At 42.7% G+C, this 19,318-nt stretch overlaps 1 protein-coding gene across 2 annotated transcripts in view; it reads right to left on the reverse strand.

Annotated features, from left to right (window-relative positions):
• Positions 1 to 12,723: 12,723 nt before the first annotated feature.
• LOC119160937 (DNA mismatch repair protein Msh6) overlaps positions 12,724 to 19,318 on the reverse strand; it is a 619,403-nt gene continuing 612,808 nt past the window's right edge. For both annotated transcript variants that reach the window (XM_075880344.1, XM_037413220.2), the window contains one exon: positions 12,724 to 12,844. In XM_075880344.1, coding sequence (XP_075736459.1) covers positions 12,776 to 12,844 — 69 coding nt within the window. In that variant the 3' untranslated portion in view covers positions 12,724 to 12,775. The remainder of the gene's footprint in view (positions 12,845 to 19,318) is intronic.

A 19,318-nucleotide genomic window follows, 5' to 3' on the forward strand; every position in this document is an offset into this window, starting at 1 on the left:
CTGTTTGGGACCCTGGTCATGACTCGCTTATCTATGAATTCAAGTGCAGAATCGGGCAGCGCGCTTCATCCTTTCAAATTACCATCGCACCTCGAGCGTCACATCAATGAAAACTACACTAGCATTACCCCTACTGTCTCTTCGCAGGAAAGTGTCTCGGCTGTGTATATTCCATAAAATTTACTTCACCAATCCGTTACTCAGAAGCAGATTATTGGCCCAACCAACTTACGTTTCCACTCGCATTGATCATCGCCATAAAGTGGGACTTCCTTTAGCGCACACCAAGTGTTTTCATGATTCATTTGTGCCAAAAACATCTGTATGTTGGAATCATCTTCCTTGTGATATTGTTGGTATAAAAGATGCCGCTTTATTTAAAGCTGCCGTCACTAATTTTATTTGTACGTAGCCTCAGTTCAACCCTGTAGCAAGTGATGATTGCAATTTTTCAGTTGTTGTATTTTGCTTTGTATGCTGTACATGTATGTATGTACCCACTCCCCTCTGTAATGCCCTCGGGCCTTGAGGGTAACTGAATAAATAAATAAATAAATTCCTGTGATGTCGCCGTGTTCAGGAGCTTCTCATCCGTGCTTATCGAGTAGTTAACGTCATTCGCCCGAAGCACAGAACACCTACCAGCCCAAAGTGTTTGCCACCAAATCTACAAGCAATGATAATGAGCATAAAATAAAGGCCTTTGGAACGCGATTTGCGAATGTTGGTCTGACGCATGTACTATGCGGATGTGTGGTAGGTGCATGCGTGTTGCTTGAGGACCGATCAAATAGCTGGTGTCACTTGGGAGGAAGTATATACTGTGCCAATGCTTTCGTTGAAGCTTGTTCTTGCGTAAGTGCGCGAGATAGATACGGAATGCACAAGTTGGAATTAGAGAACGTTCTTGTCCGAATGGCTTTATTAAGCAGTCGCAGATGATGGCAATTTGTTTGCTTAGCAGTGTGTGTTTAGATTGGGGTAACCAATAGTGAAGGTAGTTGTGTGTGGGTGAGGAAATTAGTTTTCTTTGTTGCAATGCCTTCCAAACAAATCCGTTATTTCTTCTCTTCATTGCGTCGGTCTCTTGATGTGGCACTAAATTTTGCTATGTGCTCTTCGTGACACTTCCTCTCACTCTAGAATGCTCTAGTAAAAGTTGACGTTCAGCTGAAGTTTAAAGTTCCTTGCAGCTAACCACAGCAACATTTCTTTGTCTATGTGATCAGTTGGACGCACGTTATTTGACATGGCTTTTATAACGCAAAACGTTTTTTTTTTTTTCGTTCACTGAACAGTCCGGAAAAAATCGGGGACATCTGTCCCGACTGGGACAGCGCGGGCAAAGTCTTGGACAGTCCAGCAAAATTCGGGACGGCTGGTAACACTAGTTTAGGCAAGTGTATAGAAATGAAAAAAAATGTAATAAAATAGAAATTTCATTGCTGGGAGCATTGCTGAGCTTCAATTGCTAACCCGTAAAGGTCTTTTTAAAAGTTAACATTGCCGCAATACAGCAATGTCATGGGGTGAAGTGCTTGCAGTGTATTGCAGTAAAGCATACATAACGCGCGCGCGCGCGTGTGTGTGAAATGAAAGCGTAGCACTGCTATTAAGCCTAATGCGATGCGCGGTGCTTTGTTTCATTACTGGTCATGCGACAGACGGCATCAGCACCAACTTCAACCTTTGTAGAGAGTCCATATGTTCCCCCCATAATTATTTTTTTTAATTGTGGCAAGTGATTCACACTGCAGTAAACGTCTAGTATATCGCATAAATAATTTAAAATTGTTGCATGGCCCCCAATAAAGAAGTGAAAAATACCTGTGACAGACTCCTTGGTTCTCCAGATTTTGTGCCATAAGATATGTGCTCTAAAATGAAAATAATCATTATTACTGAAACATATACTCCGGCAAGGTATTGGAGATGATTGTGCATGTTTTGCAAATTTTCTTTTAAAAGCTCATGCTTCACTTTATCGGGTTTTCTTTAGGTATTAAGAAAAATAGCTCCCCAAGAATGGTCTAAAATTAAACACACAGTTTGTCATGGGGCAAGTTGAGCTTAGCAAGAAAATGATTTATGAAAACCATTCGGTCGCATAACTAAGAGCAAGGTGGTTTCAGGAAACATGTTGACCTGAGATGATGGCACGTGTTCAAGCATCATCCAAAGGCTGCTTGTTGTTATAATGTGGCTGTAATTGGACAAATGTCTGTCATCGGGTGTGGAGATACATCGCATCTCTGATGATCAAGTTTTTAAAGAATGGGTTTTAAGGGGATGCTAAAAACTTTTTTTTGAAGGGGTGAGCATAAGAGAGGATTACTTTATCAAAGTTTCCAATTTCATTAGGTTAGCACTGAGGCTTGCAGGTATGTTAAATGAGCATGGTCACTTGAGTAACACTCAGAGGTCAATAATTATAGGGTGAACAGCAAGGTATGTATGAAACAGGGTTATGCAAACTACAGAAATAGACATAATGAAGTTGTTGAGAAGACTTTGTTAACAGTACATTTACAGGCTTCATGCAGAATTGGCTTTCCAGCAGGGTGAATTTACTTTTGCTAATGCTTTCGATGGCATCATTGCACTTCATAAGCACTGGTTTTACGGACTGCATGTGATGATCTTGTTTTTTCAAGGTTAATGTACTGATTAAAAAGTATAGGATCAAGAAACTTACATGCATAATCAGGCTCACCATAGAGGTAAGTGGTGACATTTTAGTGAGTTATATGTGGGAGTTCTGTGTACATAACATCATAGTATTCTTGCAGTGCTGTAGCTTTATTTGTGTAACGAGTGAAGCTTCTTTTCCTGTTAAAAATTTCTGCCAAGCAAACAAGTTCCAACAGTAGGATTTGCCCTCGGGTAAAGCAGGTGGTAAGAGTGAGCTTATTCAGAAGCCTTTCAAGAGTACCCTCTGAAGGAATTAGTACCTATAGGGCAAAAATTCCAGTGCACCAAGAAGGGCAAGGGAGGACGGTGCAGGTTAACATTTCAGGAGGGTATCTTCTGGACATCATCCTTCTCTAGCCACAAGCTTGTATGGCCAATGTTTAGCAGACTCCTACTAACATAAACTAGGTATAAATGTTGCTTCTCTATTGCAATATGACACACCATATGCCTTTTGAGAGTCTCCTCCCCACAAGCCCTTACATTAGCCTAAAAATATTTTTTCTACGGTGCCCTTTTTTTGTCCTAAACAGTTGACTCAAGCAACAATATGCACATTATGATTGTCTAGCTGGTGACCACAGAGACTGCTCCAGCCATCACGATGTATACTCCACTCAAAATCTAAGACACTGCAAAATCATAGTCCGGTGTGCGTGCATACGACCTTGAACATGCAAGCAGTGACCACTTCTCTTGTGTTCTCTGCACTGGCACATGCTTGTTGCACACCTGTTCAAGATTGTGACAGTGAAATTAGTTCTGGCAATGCTGTCTCAGAGGTAAGACTGTGTACACCCTTAGGAACACCATGGTGGAGGGAGCAGAGATGCATATCAAATGTAGTAATAAACTGGCAACACCATGGTCATATAAGCACACTTGCATTCATTTATTACATTTTTATTGAGGCAGACATCACACAGCTAAGCCTATTTGTGATCTCTTTTCGTTATTGTCTACATAGTTTTCCCGTTGGTCACAGCACAGGAAGAAAAATTTCTCTGTGGGATCACCATATTTTAACCTTGCATGACTCCAATGAAGCACTGTGCGAACAGATATATTGAAAATGTCAATACTTCGGGTCCCATAAATGGTGAACTGGTTGTCACATTCAGCCGGTGATCCTGCAGGAGCTTTAACATATACTCTAAGGTCATTTTGCATCAACAATGCCACATACAATAGTTTAACGATGGTTGTTGATGGGCAAGATGATGCATAGCTTCAGGGAGGTAATTAAGCTCAGGGGGAAAATTATAGATGCCTAAGCACCACTGGAAAAATGAAAAAGCACAGGAAAAGAGCGTCAGTCGCAGCTGAACTACAGAAAATATTTACACTGCACCACACATTCGCATCGTCTAGAATTTTCCCTAATAATGTTATACCAACCTGCCCAACAACAAGTACTTCTAAGGTAATAAAGTGCAGAATGACACTTGCATAAGACAGGAAACACAGGACGTGAGTTAACTGCCATCTATCTTTGTTTGTGGCTTTGGTATAAAATATATAAGGAAACAGACACATGTGCAGAGTGACAGTGTGCAATGTCACAGTCATCAAAAACATCACTTAACATTGCCTGCTCGAGAAACTTTCCTGGTTTTCAAAGTTTCAACAAATGTGTCACAATTAAATACGCCACTTCTTTTCCACCTTGAACTGCTTCTAACAGTCCAGATCTATCAGGACTGCAGCCTGTAATCTTTGTCTGGTATTTAATCTGAACTGACATGCCCTAATACTTACGCACAATCAGCCATATTTGTCTATCTACCCTTAACAGCCTGTAAGTCCACGTGTAACAGCACCCGCTCCACCCTTCCAGTGGTCATAGTCCATACGGGTCATTATATCATTCAGTTAGCTGCCTAACTATACTTTCATTCGTTCACTTCATATTTCTTGAAAATAGAGATATGTGAACCCTATAACTGCTTTGCAAAAAACAAATGAAGTACCACACTTGCTATGATGGCTTAATTACAAAAATTATTTTACGATGATGGCCCAGAAGCTTTCTCTAGAAAACATGTAAAGCCCATATGGAGAAGTATGTGTCCCTGGGAAATTCTGAAACTGCCAAATTCGAAGGGTGTGCAAAATATTCTACGATTTCACATACCAAGTTGAATACTGTTCTATTTGATTCAGTCGCCATTATTTGTAGAACTAAATATTTTTTACTAGTTTAATAAAATTTAAAATGTTAAGTGCACTGAAATAAAGAGAAAATGTGTAAAAGTATCATAAATTTCATCCCTGGCAGGTTATACGCATTAAACATGGCAGCTTATCTAGTGCAGCTGGCTGCTTCGCTCTAGGAAAGTGATTTTGCTACCTATACAATTGTCACTTACCCTTTCTTAACACTTCTGTAGATTTTAAGGGCTTGATGTTTTCGCCACATACTCGATTCCTACTTTTAAGATTGCTAGGAGTCCTTATCATAGCTGCAAAGGGAGATACAGCCAGTATTTGATGTACTTGTTTTTATATTGCAATGGAAATAATACATCAACTGGGAAATAGCAATGAAACATTTTGTATTAAAATTTATTTCAAATTCGTTTTGCTGCACAACTTGTGTACCAAACAGTGGCCGACAACCATTGAGTTTATTTGCACCGTGCTCTGCCATGACGAAGCACATGCACGAAACTTGAGAGACACGAGCTCATGCATGCAGGTGCAATTATCATGTAGTCGTCCCTTGAAACATCCTTGGTAAATTTAAATACTTGGCTGGGCAGATGTCTGTTAAATTATTCTCGAATGTCCAGGCTGACTACAAAATGAGCAATGCTAATAATGTTCTTGGCTTGGGCCACAAATTTTTTACCACTCAATTTTTAAAAATATTTCCTAACGCTGTTGTTGTACAACCAAACAAGAATATGTACATGCTCTTTAGCATAATGGTATTCACAAACTAAATGCCAGTTCATTAAAACTTAAGATAGTTAAACATTCATATTCCATAATTACGATTAAACTACAGGTGAGTTACCACAACAACCAATCCAGCACTGATGTCATTATGTTTTCATTATGAATTTACTAATTTGCATGCTTGCTTCTTTTTCACAGAGTATGCATATTACTATACACGCCACCACAACTAACTCATTTATCAACTTCAGTATTTTATCACTTTCAATCAACCATCATATTAAAAAGTCTTGAATCAAGTCACTTTTAAGACCCACAAGTTTTCTTGTGCCCTTACAGTGCATCGAAGGCCCTGAAGTGTCAAACAGGCCAAAAGGCATTGGTAAGGCTTGTTCATAGGCATTGGACAAATCTGTTTACAAAATGTATTAAAGGCACATGCATGCACATGTTTTGGTTTGATTGTACGTTAACATTAAGAAAGGAAGGAGTGGTGCGACATTTCTGGCACAAGCCAAGCATGTGGTTAGCATTGCTAACTTTCACTTCACTTCACTTTATTACCTTAAAGACCCCGGTGAGGGGGTATTACATAAGGGGTGGGTTAACAAATGGAGGTTACAGAGAGTGATCTTCTGACAAACAATATGTACCTATGTTTTGCGCAAACGTTGATGAACACGTGATGGCTGCAATGTCACGGGGAAGGCCATTCCAGTCCACTGCTGTGCGACGAAAAAATGAGGCAGCAAAAGTAGTAATGCGAGCGCGTGCGAGTGCGATTGAATAAGGATGGGTTGTGCGGTGAGATATGCGCATTGGTGGGATGATGTAAGGTGCTTGATTGAGGGAACTGTGAAAGTACTTGTGAAACAAATGGAGGCTGGCGATGCGGCGACGCACAGAAAGGTTAGCAATATCAATGTCACGTTTTAGGGATGATATGCTTATGTCGTATGAATATGAAGAGTGAATGAACCTAGTGGCATGATTTTGTACAGATTCTATTTCGTTTATTAGATACATCTGGTGCAGGCTCCAGATGGGCGCTGCATATTCTAGTTTAAGTCTGATGAGCGATTTGTAAGCCAGAAGTTTTATGTCTAGTGGTGCGTGACACAAATGACGCTTTAGGAAACCGAGGGATCTGTTCGCGGATGATATGATGTTGTTGATGTGTGTGTTCCAGGAAAGGTCAGATGTTAAGGTGACGCCTAGGTATTTATATGACTGAACTTGTTCGATAGCAGAAATAGAGATTAGGTATGAGAATAATAAAGGATTATGCTGGCGTTGAAATGAGATGAGTTTGAATTTAGTGAGGTTAAGCTTCATTAACCAAAGATCACACCACTGTTGCATGAGATCCAGATCCTGTTGGAGTGTAGTTTGATCAGAAATGTTAGTAACTGTGCGATAGATGACACAGTTGTCGGCAAATAAACGGATATGAGAAAATACATGAACAGGAAGATCAATAATATAAGGAACAAGAGGGGTGCGAGTACAGATCCTTGGGGGACGCCGGATGTTACTGGGAGGGAGCTAGAACGGGTATTTTTAATGGAGACGAACTGAGAGCGGTTAGTAAGAAATTGTGTGATCCATGCAAGAATGTTGGGGTGCAGGTTCAGCTGGGAAAGTTTTAACAGCAGGCGTTTGTGCGGTACCTTATCAAAGGCTTTTGCAAAGTCGAGAAAGATTGCATCGGTCTGAAAGTGACGGTCGAGAGAAGAGTGTATATTATGAATAAATATAGCAAGTTGGGTTTCACAGGATAATGATTTACGAAATCCATGCTGGGAAGAATGAAAAATATTGTTGGTGTCAAGAAAGTTCATGATGTGTCAATATATGACATATTCCATGATTTTGCAGGGGACGCTTGTTAGAGAGATGGGTCAATAATTTAGGAGGGACTGTCTGTTACCTGATTTGTGGACTGGAATGACCTTTCCCTCCTTCCAGTCATCTGGTGAAATTCCTGTTACGAGTGACAATGAGAACATCATCGAAAAGTACACTGCAATAATTTCCTTAGTATTTTTTAACTATTTAGAGTTAATATTGTCTACGCCGGCTGATGTTGAAAGTTTTAATTTGTCAATGAGTGATGAAATGCCACTAACGGATAACACAACAGGGGCCATCACTGGTATTGTCGCAGTAGGTGGCGTAGGAAATGGTACGTTGGCTTCTTTAGTGAACACTGATGAGAACGCGGTGTTAAAGATATTGGCACAAACTGTGTCGCTTACGTCTTCATTTTTACCGTTTGTAAGCATGATGTCTCGTGTTAGTTGCAGGTTCATGATTTCCCAGAATTTTCTAGGGTTAGATTTCAGAATTTTAGATAAATCATTGTGATAGAATGTCTGTTTCGCTTTTCTAATTTCAGCATAATAAGCATCTTCCGCAGTATAGTACTTGCCCCATGCGCATGCATTACCATTAAACTTCGCAGCTCGGAGGAGGCGCTTTTTTTTATTTTCAAGTGTTTTCAAACTTTTGGAAAACCATGGTTTATTTTTATTGGCAGTAAAGCTCACTGTGGGGATTAATTTATTAGTCAAGTCAGTTATCTTGTCCTTAAGCATTAGCCAGCTGTCATTGAGAGAACAGGAACCGAGATTGAGTTCGAAGTGTGGTAGGAAATCTCGTAATTCACGATTAATTAATTCATAATTACCCTTATCATACAAGTGAATCGTTTTGCGGAAAATGGGCGTATTTTTGGGGTGAAGTTAAATATGATATGAATGACTTTGTGATCGCTGATTTCACGTAAGTATGCAATAGATTTTAAGCTCTTGGGGCTATTTGTTAGTACCAGGTCTAAAATGTTTGAGGATTCACTAGTGACGCGCGTTGGTTCGGTTACCTGTTGGATGAGGTTAAAGTTGAGGCAAACATCCATGAATTCTCTTGCTTCAGTATTTCCTGAGGTTAGTGAAACCTGATTGAACCAATTAATGGAGGGAAAGTTAAAATCCCCATAAAGCAGAATACGTGCGTTAGGGTGTTTATTAGTTAGCTGGGATAAGATTTCGTTAAGTTTGCGGGGGAAGTTTGGGTCAGTTCGAGGGGACCTATAGCATACGCCAAGTATTATTGCTTCGGGAGGGGCACGGCATATTACCCATAATGATTGTAGTTGTGAAGATGTGTTGATTAGAGAGCATGATAGCTCTTCTTTAGTGGCAATGAGTACACCTTCGCCACGTGCATTTTTACGATCGTGACGAAAAAATATGGTATTTATCCCGCACTAACTTAATAGTTAGTGCGGGAGTTTCAGATCAATTCCACCCCATTTTTTTAGCAATATATCTATAACATGTGGTACAAATAGTTTCTGTTAGTAATTTCACAAATGACAACACTATTATCAGCAAATCATGACGAAATTTAGATGTGAGCAAGGAAGGGGCATTGGCAGTTAAAATGAGAAATAAGATGGGCTTAGCTGAGCACAAAGTGAGTTCAATTTCATGCGAAGCATTCAAAGTACTAAACTTTGTTCGGTAGTGCCAAGGTCCAGATGACTTAATTTTAAAGTAAATGTTTATGACTGACCTTGTCAAATGTGTTAGAAAATTCTAAAATAATTCAGTCTATGAATCACTGCATCAAGAGAATGGCACAATTTATGAGTAAATAAGTGGAGTCTAACTTTGAAGCGTAGTTTTAAATCTATACTGCGTAGTTTTAAATCTATACTGCGTAGTGTTGTATGAAATGTAGGGCGATATAGACGTACTTAGCTGCTGAATAAGCTTTGTTAGAATATAATAGTAGTAGTGGTATTACAACATATGTGCAAGTTAAAATGAGGAAAAATAATAATAAATTTTTTAAATCCCAGAAGAAAAAAAGAAAATTAAAAAAAATGACAGCATATTCATGGAGTGATTGATGATGAGTGGGGTGAAGCATCCGTCCGTGCATGCGTCTATGCGTCCGATCGCATTCGAGAATGCAGATGACGCATGGGTAACACCGATGAGACGCGTGCCAAAGGAGCCGAGCGCAAGCGTCTTTAACGTGCCCGCCACTCTGCTTCGTTCATGCCCCACCAACGATCCACTACGTATGGTGACTATAAAGGAGACTGAGAGATCCGCTCATTCTATGCATACACAGGCACAGCCCCCCCATGCAGCCAATCTGAGAGTAGGGGTACAGCGCCATGTAGTTATCTTTACCTAACTGCAGTTTCTATGTAATTCTTAAGAAAGCGCTGTTTATTATACTGTTCGGCAAATACTGCCTTCTTTTCTTTGTTTTCTCTTCTCTTGGTTATGCGTGACGGTTGTACCATATCTAAGGACACAGTGAAAGATGAGGCATCAAAAGGACTTATTTGGTTTGCATTCTTTTATGATTTGGGGGAAGTATGAATATTTATAGCAACTTGATTTGAAAGTGTATTTATTAAGTGTTTGTCAGTGCCTGTAATGTGTTAACTTAAAACGACAGAAAAAAATTACTTTTGACGTGTCGATGTTTATGTCACTATGAATTAATTGAAACAAAATCTTTAGTCTTGCTATTTTTGCCCTACATTGTAGTGTTAATAGACCAGCTTTCGTTTGCAACTCAGTAGGAGAATTCGTTAGATTGCATTTGTTATAAATATACCTCATTGCCTTCCTGTGCACCCCCCTTTTAATCCTCACAATTAGTTAATTTGTATGCGGAAACCAAACAATACTATTATAATTATGTTAGTAATATATTTACTATTATTATTATTATTATTTTTATTATTGCATTGGTAACATTGCACTTGATTTGCAGTTTACTCATTAAATCTGTATTTCACTGTTACACGGTTCAAGGCAGTATTTATAATGTCCTTACAGAGACCTACATATTTTAACTGCGTTTAATGGACTCAGATATATCAGCCAGTCTTGTGGCACACCCTACAGGACAAGAATATTTTCGTCATTTCAGGACATCCCGGGGATGTTTTGGATTTTTAAAGGAGGTACGTATTAGGGAATGACTGATGCACGGCTACCTGTTTTTCATGCAACCTTCCTTACCTTATCTCCAAAAGATCAGGTGATGGCAGTATGAGGCAAAGCAGTTAGACCTTTTCAGAGTAGCTTTATGCCTTTCTATAAATTGCAGTGCCATGTCCTCCTCTGGCAGAGAGGTGCTAGACAATAGGAGGTAAGGGAGTGCCAGTCCCTTTAAACTTCGATGCAGCACACAGCAATATTTGGTTGTGCATATGTCCTGTGCTTTACACAAACTGTTTTTTAGTTGTTTGCACTGCTCGAAATACCCTGTGCCTTTTTGAAATGAAACTTGTACTGGCATACAATGAACTGTAAATCTTCTCAGCATTAGATGTCAAAAAAAAAAAAAACCCATCATGAAGGCAGCGAGCCCTTATCACTTATTTGCCTTGCACTACAGCTATTCTGGGATGAAGAGAATGCCATAAGGAAGATAATAATAATAATAATAATAATAATAATAATAATAATAATAATTCACACCAACTGGTTTCATTATAACAAATGATTCCAGCTGATTCCATTTCCAGGCCAGCTGGTTTCATTTTAAGTCTCGAGTGCTTCATGCTGGGACCAACTGGAACATGTTGCTAATCTGTTGGCTTGTACTTAGTCCCAGCTGTATACAGCCATGGTTTCAGTTAAAGTGAACTGAAACCGTGGAGTATTTTCATCTGGAAAGGAAAGAATGTAGAAAGTGATGCATCCAAAGGCAGAAAAGAAAACAATGAGGAAAGATAAAACAGGGAACAGAGCAAGAAAAAAAAGGCGAGCTCTCAAAGAGAAAGAGAGAAGAAAAGAGAAAAAAGGAGGCACACGCATATTGAACTTCTCTCGCCCTCATTTTTGAGAGCTCCTCGTTTTTTCCCTATGTGTCACTTTTTTACCATTACCTGGCTAAATTTTTGCTCCTATACACAGATCGACTTAATTGATGGCGCACTCAGATTTAGCGTACATGCCCGTTGTCACATCCTGTCCCAAAATTCTCATGCCTGTCGTGCCAGAAAACAGCCATGCAAGGAAATGTGGTCAGACATTGCACGGAAGTCTGATTCTGCTACCATACAATGTCACAGTGCGATGTCAGTGACACCTAAGGTCGCAGAAACAGACACTGTTCATGGGTACCCTTCACTGCCAATAACTGCAGTGGCATGCACCAGGGCTTCAGCTGTGACTGTTTTCGCTCAAGTAAAACGGCGCCTGTGCGTGCTCCTGCACTTGTCGGTGGTGTGTGGATGCAGCACAAAGTGAAGAAGACTGGGCATACTGCCGTGCCACTGTGCTCTGCTGCTTTTGAGCAGAGCCCACCTTCTGACTGTGGGCCACCCGACGCCTGCGGCGTAACATTCACGGTGAGCCCCCAGTCAGAAGGTGTGGCTCTGCGCAAGGACTGCAGTGCGGCTGACACCAGTACTTCCTCACCTCGTGGTGAAGACCCTGAACAGGAGCAGAAAGCAACATCAGCAAAATTGTCACACAGCCATATTTGCACAGGTGGAGGAAATATTTCTGTAGGGAGCACATTCAGCCCTTATAAAGAGTTTAAAGCTAGCTTTGAAGGATGGAAAAGTGAAGGGTTCCATCCGATGCATATTGAAAGATCAGATAAAAACCCATTGTGTACTGAGAAAGATTTAAACAAAGCAGACTTTCCACTAATCCTGCGGCTGGTACGATGAACAAGAGTGTCGACTCGCACTGGGCTTGTGGTGCAGCTTCCAGGGGGATCTGAAACATCCGTAAAAGGCTACCCAGCACCTCCGCCATTCGTCACATCACTCCAGGGGTCTAGAGAAAGTTTACCAAGGTCTGAGCAACAGGATTCTTACCAAGCACGTTGGTTGCGGTTGCTCCCCAGAGCGAGGACACAGGCACACTTCTTTCTTTAGTGGTCTAAGCCTTTGCCTTGGCATATGACCCACTGCTAGAAGCGGGTGGCAGTATGGTAAAAGATGCAGTGGAGTGCCGCGTTTAAGTGCAACTTTGATGCTGCTAGCTAGTACATCTCAAACAGAACTTCTTGTTGGCCTAGTTGGTGCATGTTAGTAGAAAGACTAAAGTGCCAATGAGACAAACACAAAAAATACGCAAACAATTGAATTCTCAGGTCACTTTATTGCAAGATGAATAGAAATTGTGGTGACGTCTCAGCAAGCGCAAGCCACCTGGATGCATTTTTCAAGCCGGCTAGATTTCTCGTAGGCTGTCCTGATCACCTGCATAACAATACGGACACAGTGAAACTTCAACACAAACTTCTCTACACAGGGTGTGCTTTTCTTAGACAACAAAATTTTAAAATAAATTATCATTACAAAAATGCTCCTGACATTTTTGCCCACGAATTCTATGTCAAGACGGAAATACCTTGTTCTAAATAAAATTATGTTGGCATCACTATTTAACAAAAACTTGTGATTTAACCTTCTAATTTATGACAGCTTTTAACAGCCTCAAAAATACTAGTGAGAAACACACAGCACTGAACTGGTTCACTTTGAATACAAGATTTTATGGCACGTATCAAAGCAATAAAGAGATTTTAAGATGATATGAAACAGTCGAAAGCCCTCATGACAAGTTGCCAAAAAGGACATTCGAGCAATGGTGACAACGCAGTCGAAAACCTAAAGGGCCCCTAAACCATCTCCGATATGTTTTAAAACTTTTTCAAGTAAACATACACATCGTGTGGAGAATACCGTCGCGATCAACGATTCTACATGATGAAGCGCTACGAGCCGCCAATGCGCCACCAATTCCAAGAACCAATCCGCCCTTCTTGCCGGGCCTTTGGGGCCTCTACGTGATGCCGTACCAATATCTGTGGCGCACCGTTCAAATATCCACGCTAGCCACAAATATGCTGTGATTGGTCAAGAGCCTATCGCTTCCGCTTAGTCTGCAAGCAGCTGTCCACGCTGCTTATTTGGCTTATTGTTGTTTGCCGTGTTGCCCACACATGTGGGTACGAGTCCACCGTGTCGCATTGGATGGAGTTTAGAAAGAGATGCGAGTCCGAGGTTACATGGCAAACCAATTTTAATACTACACAAAATGCAATAAAAAACAAACACACAGTAACTGGCTATACAGCGAAACTAGAACTTCAATCCGAGTCAAATTGAATCCTTAACCCTAATCTCTCTAGCCCAAATGATGATTTGGTAACGAAATGTTTTTACAGTTCACCCCGTTGTCGCATCGACTATGTGCCCTTGCCGTGTTGACAGTTTGTCGAGTCTGTCATTGACGTCCTTCTCAAGCACCTACGGTCATCGTCGGTATTTTCCGCCCAACGCGCCATTTGTGTTCATTGTCGGTGTCCTGATCTTATCTGTCATCTTCGACCCACTTGGTCAAACCCAACTTGTCCATGGCCTGACACATTCCGATGACTAGTGTGGGACACATTCGTTCTGGCTCGAAGTGGAAGAGCTGTACAGTTGACGACCGATTTCCTAGACCCTCAAGGGACCATGGAAACGTCCGGAAAAACGAGCGCACGTGAAAATGCAATTTTTTTTGCAGGTATTTTTCGCTGATGGAGAGGTTAACGATTCGAGTCAATGCATCGCAACTGAGTCAATTCAGCCAATGCATCGTTTAGGTGACTCTGAAAAGAGCCGTTTATAAAAAGAAGAAAGAAAAAAATCCGACGTGGCCGGCTCTACCTAATAGGTCAGCACTTGGGTGCAAAGAATTGGCCTATTTTCTATTTCACCGTGTTTCGCTTGTCAATGATCATGTCTACTTCAATTTCAGTCAACGTCATGTTGCCGCTGTACACCAATGACAGTGTCATCACTGCTCGCGCCAACTCCGAGCTCCTTGGCTGTGCAGGAGATGGCTTTCTGCTCTTGGTGTCGCAGCTAGCGGAATCCTCCATAACTTCACGAATGATTTCGTCATCGGTCAAGTCCGCACATAGCTCAAGTCCTAAAAGGTTATCCAGGCTGGAGTCGGCACGTCAACAGCTCGCAGATCGTCGAAGGCAGCATCCGCGGATGGCAGTTCGTCACACACACTGTCCACTCGAGGCGAGACGCGTCGAGTGTGAAGCCCGCATGGGGAAAGCAGTTCTGCAGTCTCTTGCGCAACTGCCTATCACGATTCCGCTAGCATGCCGACGGCAGACCTGAGGTTAACAGCGTAGCTTTTCCCATTGTCAAAGCAGAGCACCATGCGGCCGAGCACGCGTGATTTGTAATGATTCTTTAAGTTCCGAATCGCGCCTTGGTCCATCAAGATAGCTGTGGTGTTCGGCGGCAGAAATTCGATATGTATAGCCTTTAGGTCCTTGATGTGACCATGCGCAGCGCAGTTATCCACAAACAGCAGAACTTTTATATTTTGCTGCTCGAACCTTCTGTCCAGCTTGCACACATATGCTTCAAATAACTGCTGCGTTACCCACGCGTTCTTGTCAGCTTCATAGAGAACAGACAGAGTCACGGCCCCCTTGAAACATCTTGGATTCTTCGACTTGCCTATTACTAGTAACGGAAGCTTCTCGCTGCCTGACATGTTGCTGCCAACGAGGACAGTGAGCCGCTCCTTGCTGTGCTTGCCGCCGTGGCAGGGGTCACCAGCAAATTTCAAGCGTTTTCACTGGCAGCAGCTTGTAGATCAGTCCAGTTTCGTCGCAGTTGAAAATATCATTAGGTGGAAATTGCTGAAGCAAGGACTGCAGCTTTCAATCCCGATATTCGGCAACAACGGAATCGTCGACGGCGCCGCTTTCTCCGCACATCTTCTTGAATTTTAAGTCATTGCAGCTCTTGAAATTGCGAAGCCATCCATCGCTGAACTTGAAGTCCTTCATGCCCATCTGAAGCACAAAAACCTCTGCCTTCTGCTTCAGGATGTTGCCTGACACCGGGATTTTCTTCGCGATCATGGCACTGAGCAACACCGCGAGCGCTTCCTCGAGCTTGAGGTAAACAGCCTGGCTCGCATTCTTCTTTCCAGTCCCAGTTGATTTGGCAGCCACTTCCAAGATGTTCCCCTTGTTTTTGATGAAGTCTGAAACAGTTTGCTTCGAAATTCTGAACTCCTCCTTCACCTCTGCCTGCGACCGACTGCGTTGGAGCTGTTCAATGATGGCGGCTTTCTTTTCCATTGTGAGCCTACGAGGGGGCTTTGTGCACTTCGAAGACACGGACGAAGACAAAGGAGCAGTCGGTGCCATTGCTGTGAACGGCAAATTCGCTTGACGAAAAGTGCAGCATAATACAGCTAGGAAATTGGTGGATGCTGAAGATTGGGATACGTGACCACTAAAAATAGCCCACAGTAGCAAACGATCAACCGCAGACACGACCGCAGAGCTGACAAAACAACACGTGAACGAACACAGAGAGGTTTGGCTTGGCTAAGCTACGGCTGGCGATGGATTGAAACGCGCGGTTTCGAGGTTACGGCAGCCGTGGTGCGGTGCGGCGGCCGGCGGCAGTGCTGCTGGCCATACCTGCGATCGAGTATGGCGGGTTTGAGGATATGAAAACAACCAAAATGGCGGCGATGGTGGTGACTTTGGGTCAGCGGTTAACAGTAAAAAGTCAGAGAAATCGGATGCTGAGGGCTATGAGCGTCCAGAAGCTCGGACTATTTAATACATTGAGTCTATGGGGAACTTGACGGTGCCACAGATGAGTCCAGGAAATCAGGCATGCCCTGAATTTCGGGCGTCCAGGAAATCGGACATCGACTGTAGTCCCCCCAGGTACTGCTGTGCCACTTCTCGGGCCTTTTACGCGGACGTCCTTCAGAAGCGGGCAGCTCTACTGCGTTCGTTGTTGTAGCGATACTGACCTTCCTTCCTTTCCTTCACAGTTGCAAGCTCTACAGCACAGTGCTAGCTCATCCTCCGATTTTCCATCATGGCTGGAGTCGCCTGCCACGAGCCTTTTTTCGACCAATCTTGTATGTGAACTTGGCGTGTCTGCACACCATCGGGGTCTCGCGCACCGACACCGCATTCCAGTGCCCGGCACGTGCCTCCGGCCTCTTACAGTGTGCACAATGCAGGGTACCGTATTTACTCGCGTAATCTACACACTCGATAATTCTCACACCCCCCACATCGCCCAACAAAAATATGTTTTTTTTTCCTCGAGTAATTATCGCACCCCCGAAAACTGCCGCAATAATGTCGTCTGCTCGTTCCAGCCACTGATGATGATAGCACGCACCATCTGGTGCTATCTCTTAAGCATCAAGCATACTGTTATTGCACGGAGATTCAATCCAAGCCAAGCCAAGCCAAAGTGGCAAGTGCGCATTGCGGCGCGTTTTGTATGTTGTGTCGGTAATCTTGTCAAGTTATGGGGCGATACTGAAGCTACACGACTGCTTTCAAGTTGAAAGTGATAGATCATGATCTAAAAAACGGCAACAGGGCCGCCGGTAGGCCTTTCGGAGCATATGAGTTATGTGTTCGCTACTGGTGACGGCATCTGAAAGCCACGAAGACACCTTGGGCCTGCTGTGTTCCTAAAACTGGGATTGATGGTAAACTTAATTTTTTCAGAAAAGAAAACTGCTGACGCTTCTGTTAAATAGTTATCAGCCCAATACTGACGTCCTACGCTTACCTTTTGAGGGATCCTGTTGAGCATCGAACGCTACTGCCACGCCCGTAACGCCCACAAGCTTTGCGTATGGTATTCTAATTCTTGACTATTTGCTTGCACTTTTTGTGTTTCAAATAAATCTTGCCTCGTGTTGAACCTGTGCTTTTATTGTTAAGGTAAGTTTTAATTAGTACTTCTCAAAGTTTGCTGTTAGTTGCTGGTGTGAGAATCCCGGTTTGCGGCCACTTCATTTTTGTATGTTTTCGTGGAAAGTTTTCCCCGCGTAACTCTCGCACCCCCCAACTTTGCATTGGTTTTCCACCAAAAAAAAGTGCGAGGATTATGCGAGTAAATACGGTACATGCCGGCACGATTCCTATAGGCACGGGCTGGCATTGCAGCCACGGTTCGCCAACAACATAGACTTTCATACAATAATACCTAGAAAGGAATCTGGTGCTGCGATCGTGTACCCCCCCCCCCCCCCCCCCCGAGAATTATGGGAAGTACAGCCTTCAGATTGGATTAGATTTGCTAATAAACTGTCTATGAACCTTTTTCTACGGTTTAAGTTTCGTTCTCCGCGCAGCGCGAGTAGTGGTGTGCGGTGAAAAGCATTGAAGCAGTGCCTTTGTTGTTCGTAGAGGCTGAAGAACACTATGTCTTTTAATTTGCTGAGATGTTGGAGCTTTACGAGTCATGTTTGGAAGTTTAAACGAAGCGTTGTCTACTGACTGCTATGCATAGATGCGTCTCAAGCCAGTTCGAATCGACTGCAAAACAACGACGAAGCTAAGCCGATGTACCGTCATGCTCCTCTTACTCAACTTCAGAACAATACGAGAGATGAATTGGGGGCAGATCACTTGGACAGACCCATCTGGCATTGCAGCAGATGAATTGTTAAATGTTCCTCACTTGATATTGTACTCTTATCTACATAAATAAATAATGTGTACTTTCGTGTGAAAAACAAGCATGTTTGTAGTCAAGTGTAGTAAAAATATTTTATTATATCTTGATGCAAAATCTGAAACGCAGCAGTAGGGTGCCTTCATGTGCGCGTGCCTAGGCTGTTGACAAGTTCGATCATAGTCGCTTGCAAGAGGCTAGAACGGCCGCCATACTTGACAGGCCACCATGTTGGTTCTCAGCGGTCGCTCATTTAGATTGAAAGTAGCGTGAGTTTCAACGAGAAGGGGGTAGTTTTTTTTATATATAGCAAGTTCTGAAAGCTGGAGGGTTATTTTCTGAAAGTATTCACCGTTTTGCACAAGAAAAATTTACAGCACACAGTCTAACCCCGTTACAACAAAGGCCGCTTCAACGAAATTTCCGCTGCAACGAAAAATTCACGGTTCCCTGTCAGCAATCTATAGGAGTCAATGCATAAATATTGCCGCCACAACGAACACTTTTTTCCTGCAGTCCTGCTTCAACGAAATTTCACGATGCAATTCCAAGCTCAAATATTTACTGCTATACAGAAAACCCAATCTTTCACATTTTGATGCATTTTCAGAACCTGAAAATACGTCGCAGTCAAACACACGTTGGCACCACCAGAAACCCTCGCTATTCAGCAAGCATGGATGCCGCCATTGCTCGACAACGATAGCAATGAGACTGCCCTGAAAGGCCCTGCTTTTGCGACTGGCTTGCTTTCGAGCCGCAAACGATCCGAAGCCGAAGCTCAGTTGCTCCGTTCATGGTTTCCTTCATGCAGCTGCCGCAGCTGCTAGGTGCACCTGCGATGCCTTTCTGATTCCAATGCTTATCATTTTATTCGTGCTTGGCCGGTGTAGTACCTAATCAGAGCGGCTGTTCATCCTTATTATCAACCAAATCAGCTAGCCGCGAGTGATTAATGATAAGAATGACATAGAATAAGGCAATAGTCACCGCTCCATGATATCCAGCCTTCATCTCAGCGTTGTCGAATACCCTTTGACGGCAGACAGCTGCTGGTGTTAACGTGTTAATGCAACTGTTGGGTACGTTCACGAAAGCGGTTGTAGGCATTGTTTCAGCGTGGTTTTCACCAAGGCTTCGCTCTGAATTACTGCGAACCATGTCATGACGCTGCTGGAAAAGAATAGGAAGCAGTGGACACTT

This window comes from Rhipicephalus microplus, chromosome X (assembly GCF_043290135.1).
Source record: "Rhipicephalus microplus isolate Deutch F79 chromosome X, USDA_Rmic, whole genome shotgun sequence".
NCBI lineage: Eukaryota > Metazoa > Arthropoda > Arachnida > Ixodida > Ixodidae > Rhipicephalus > Rhipicephalus microplus.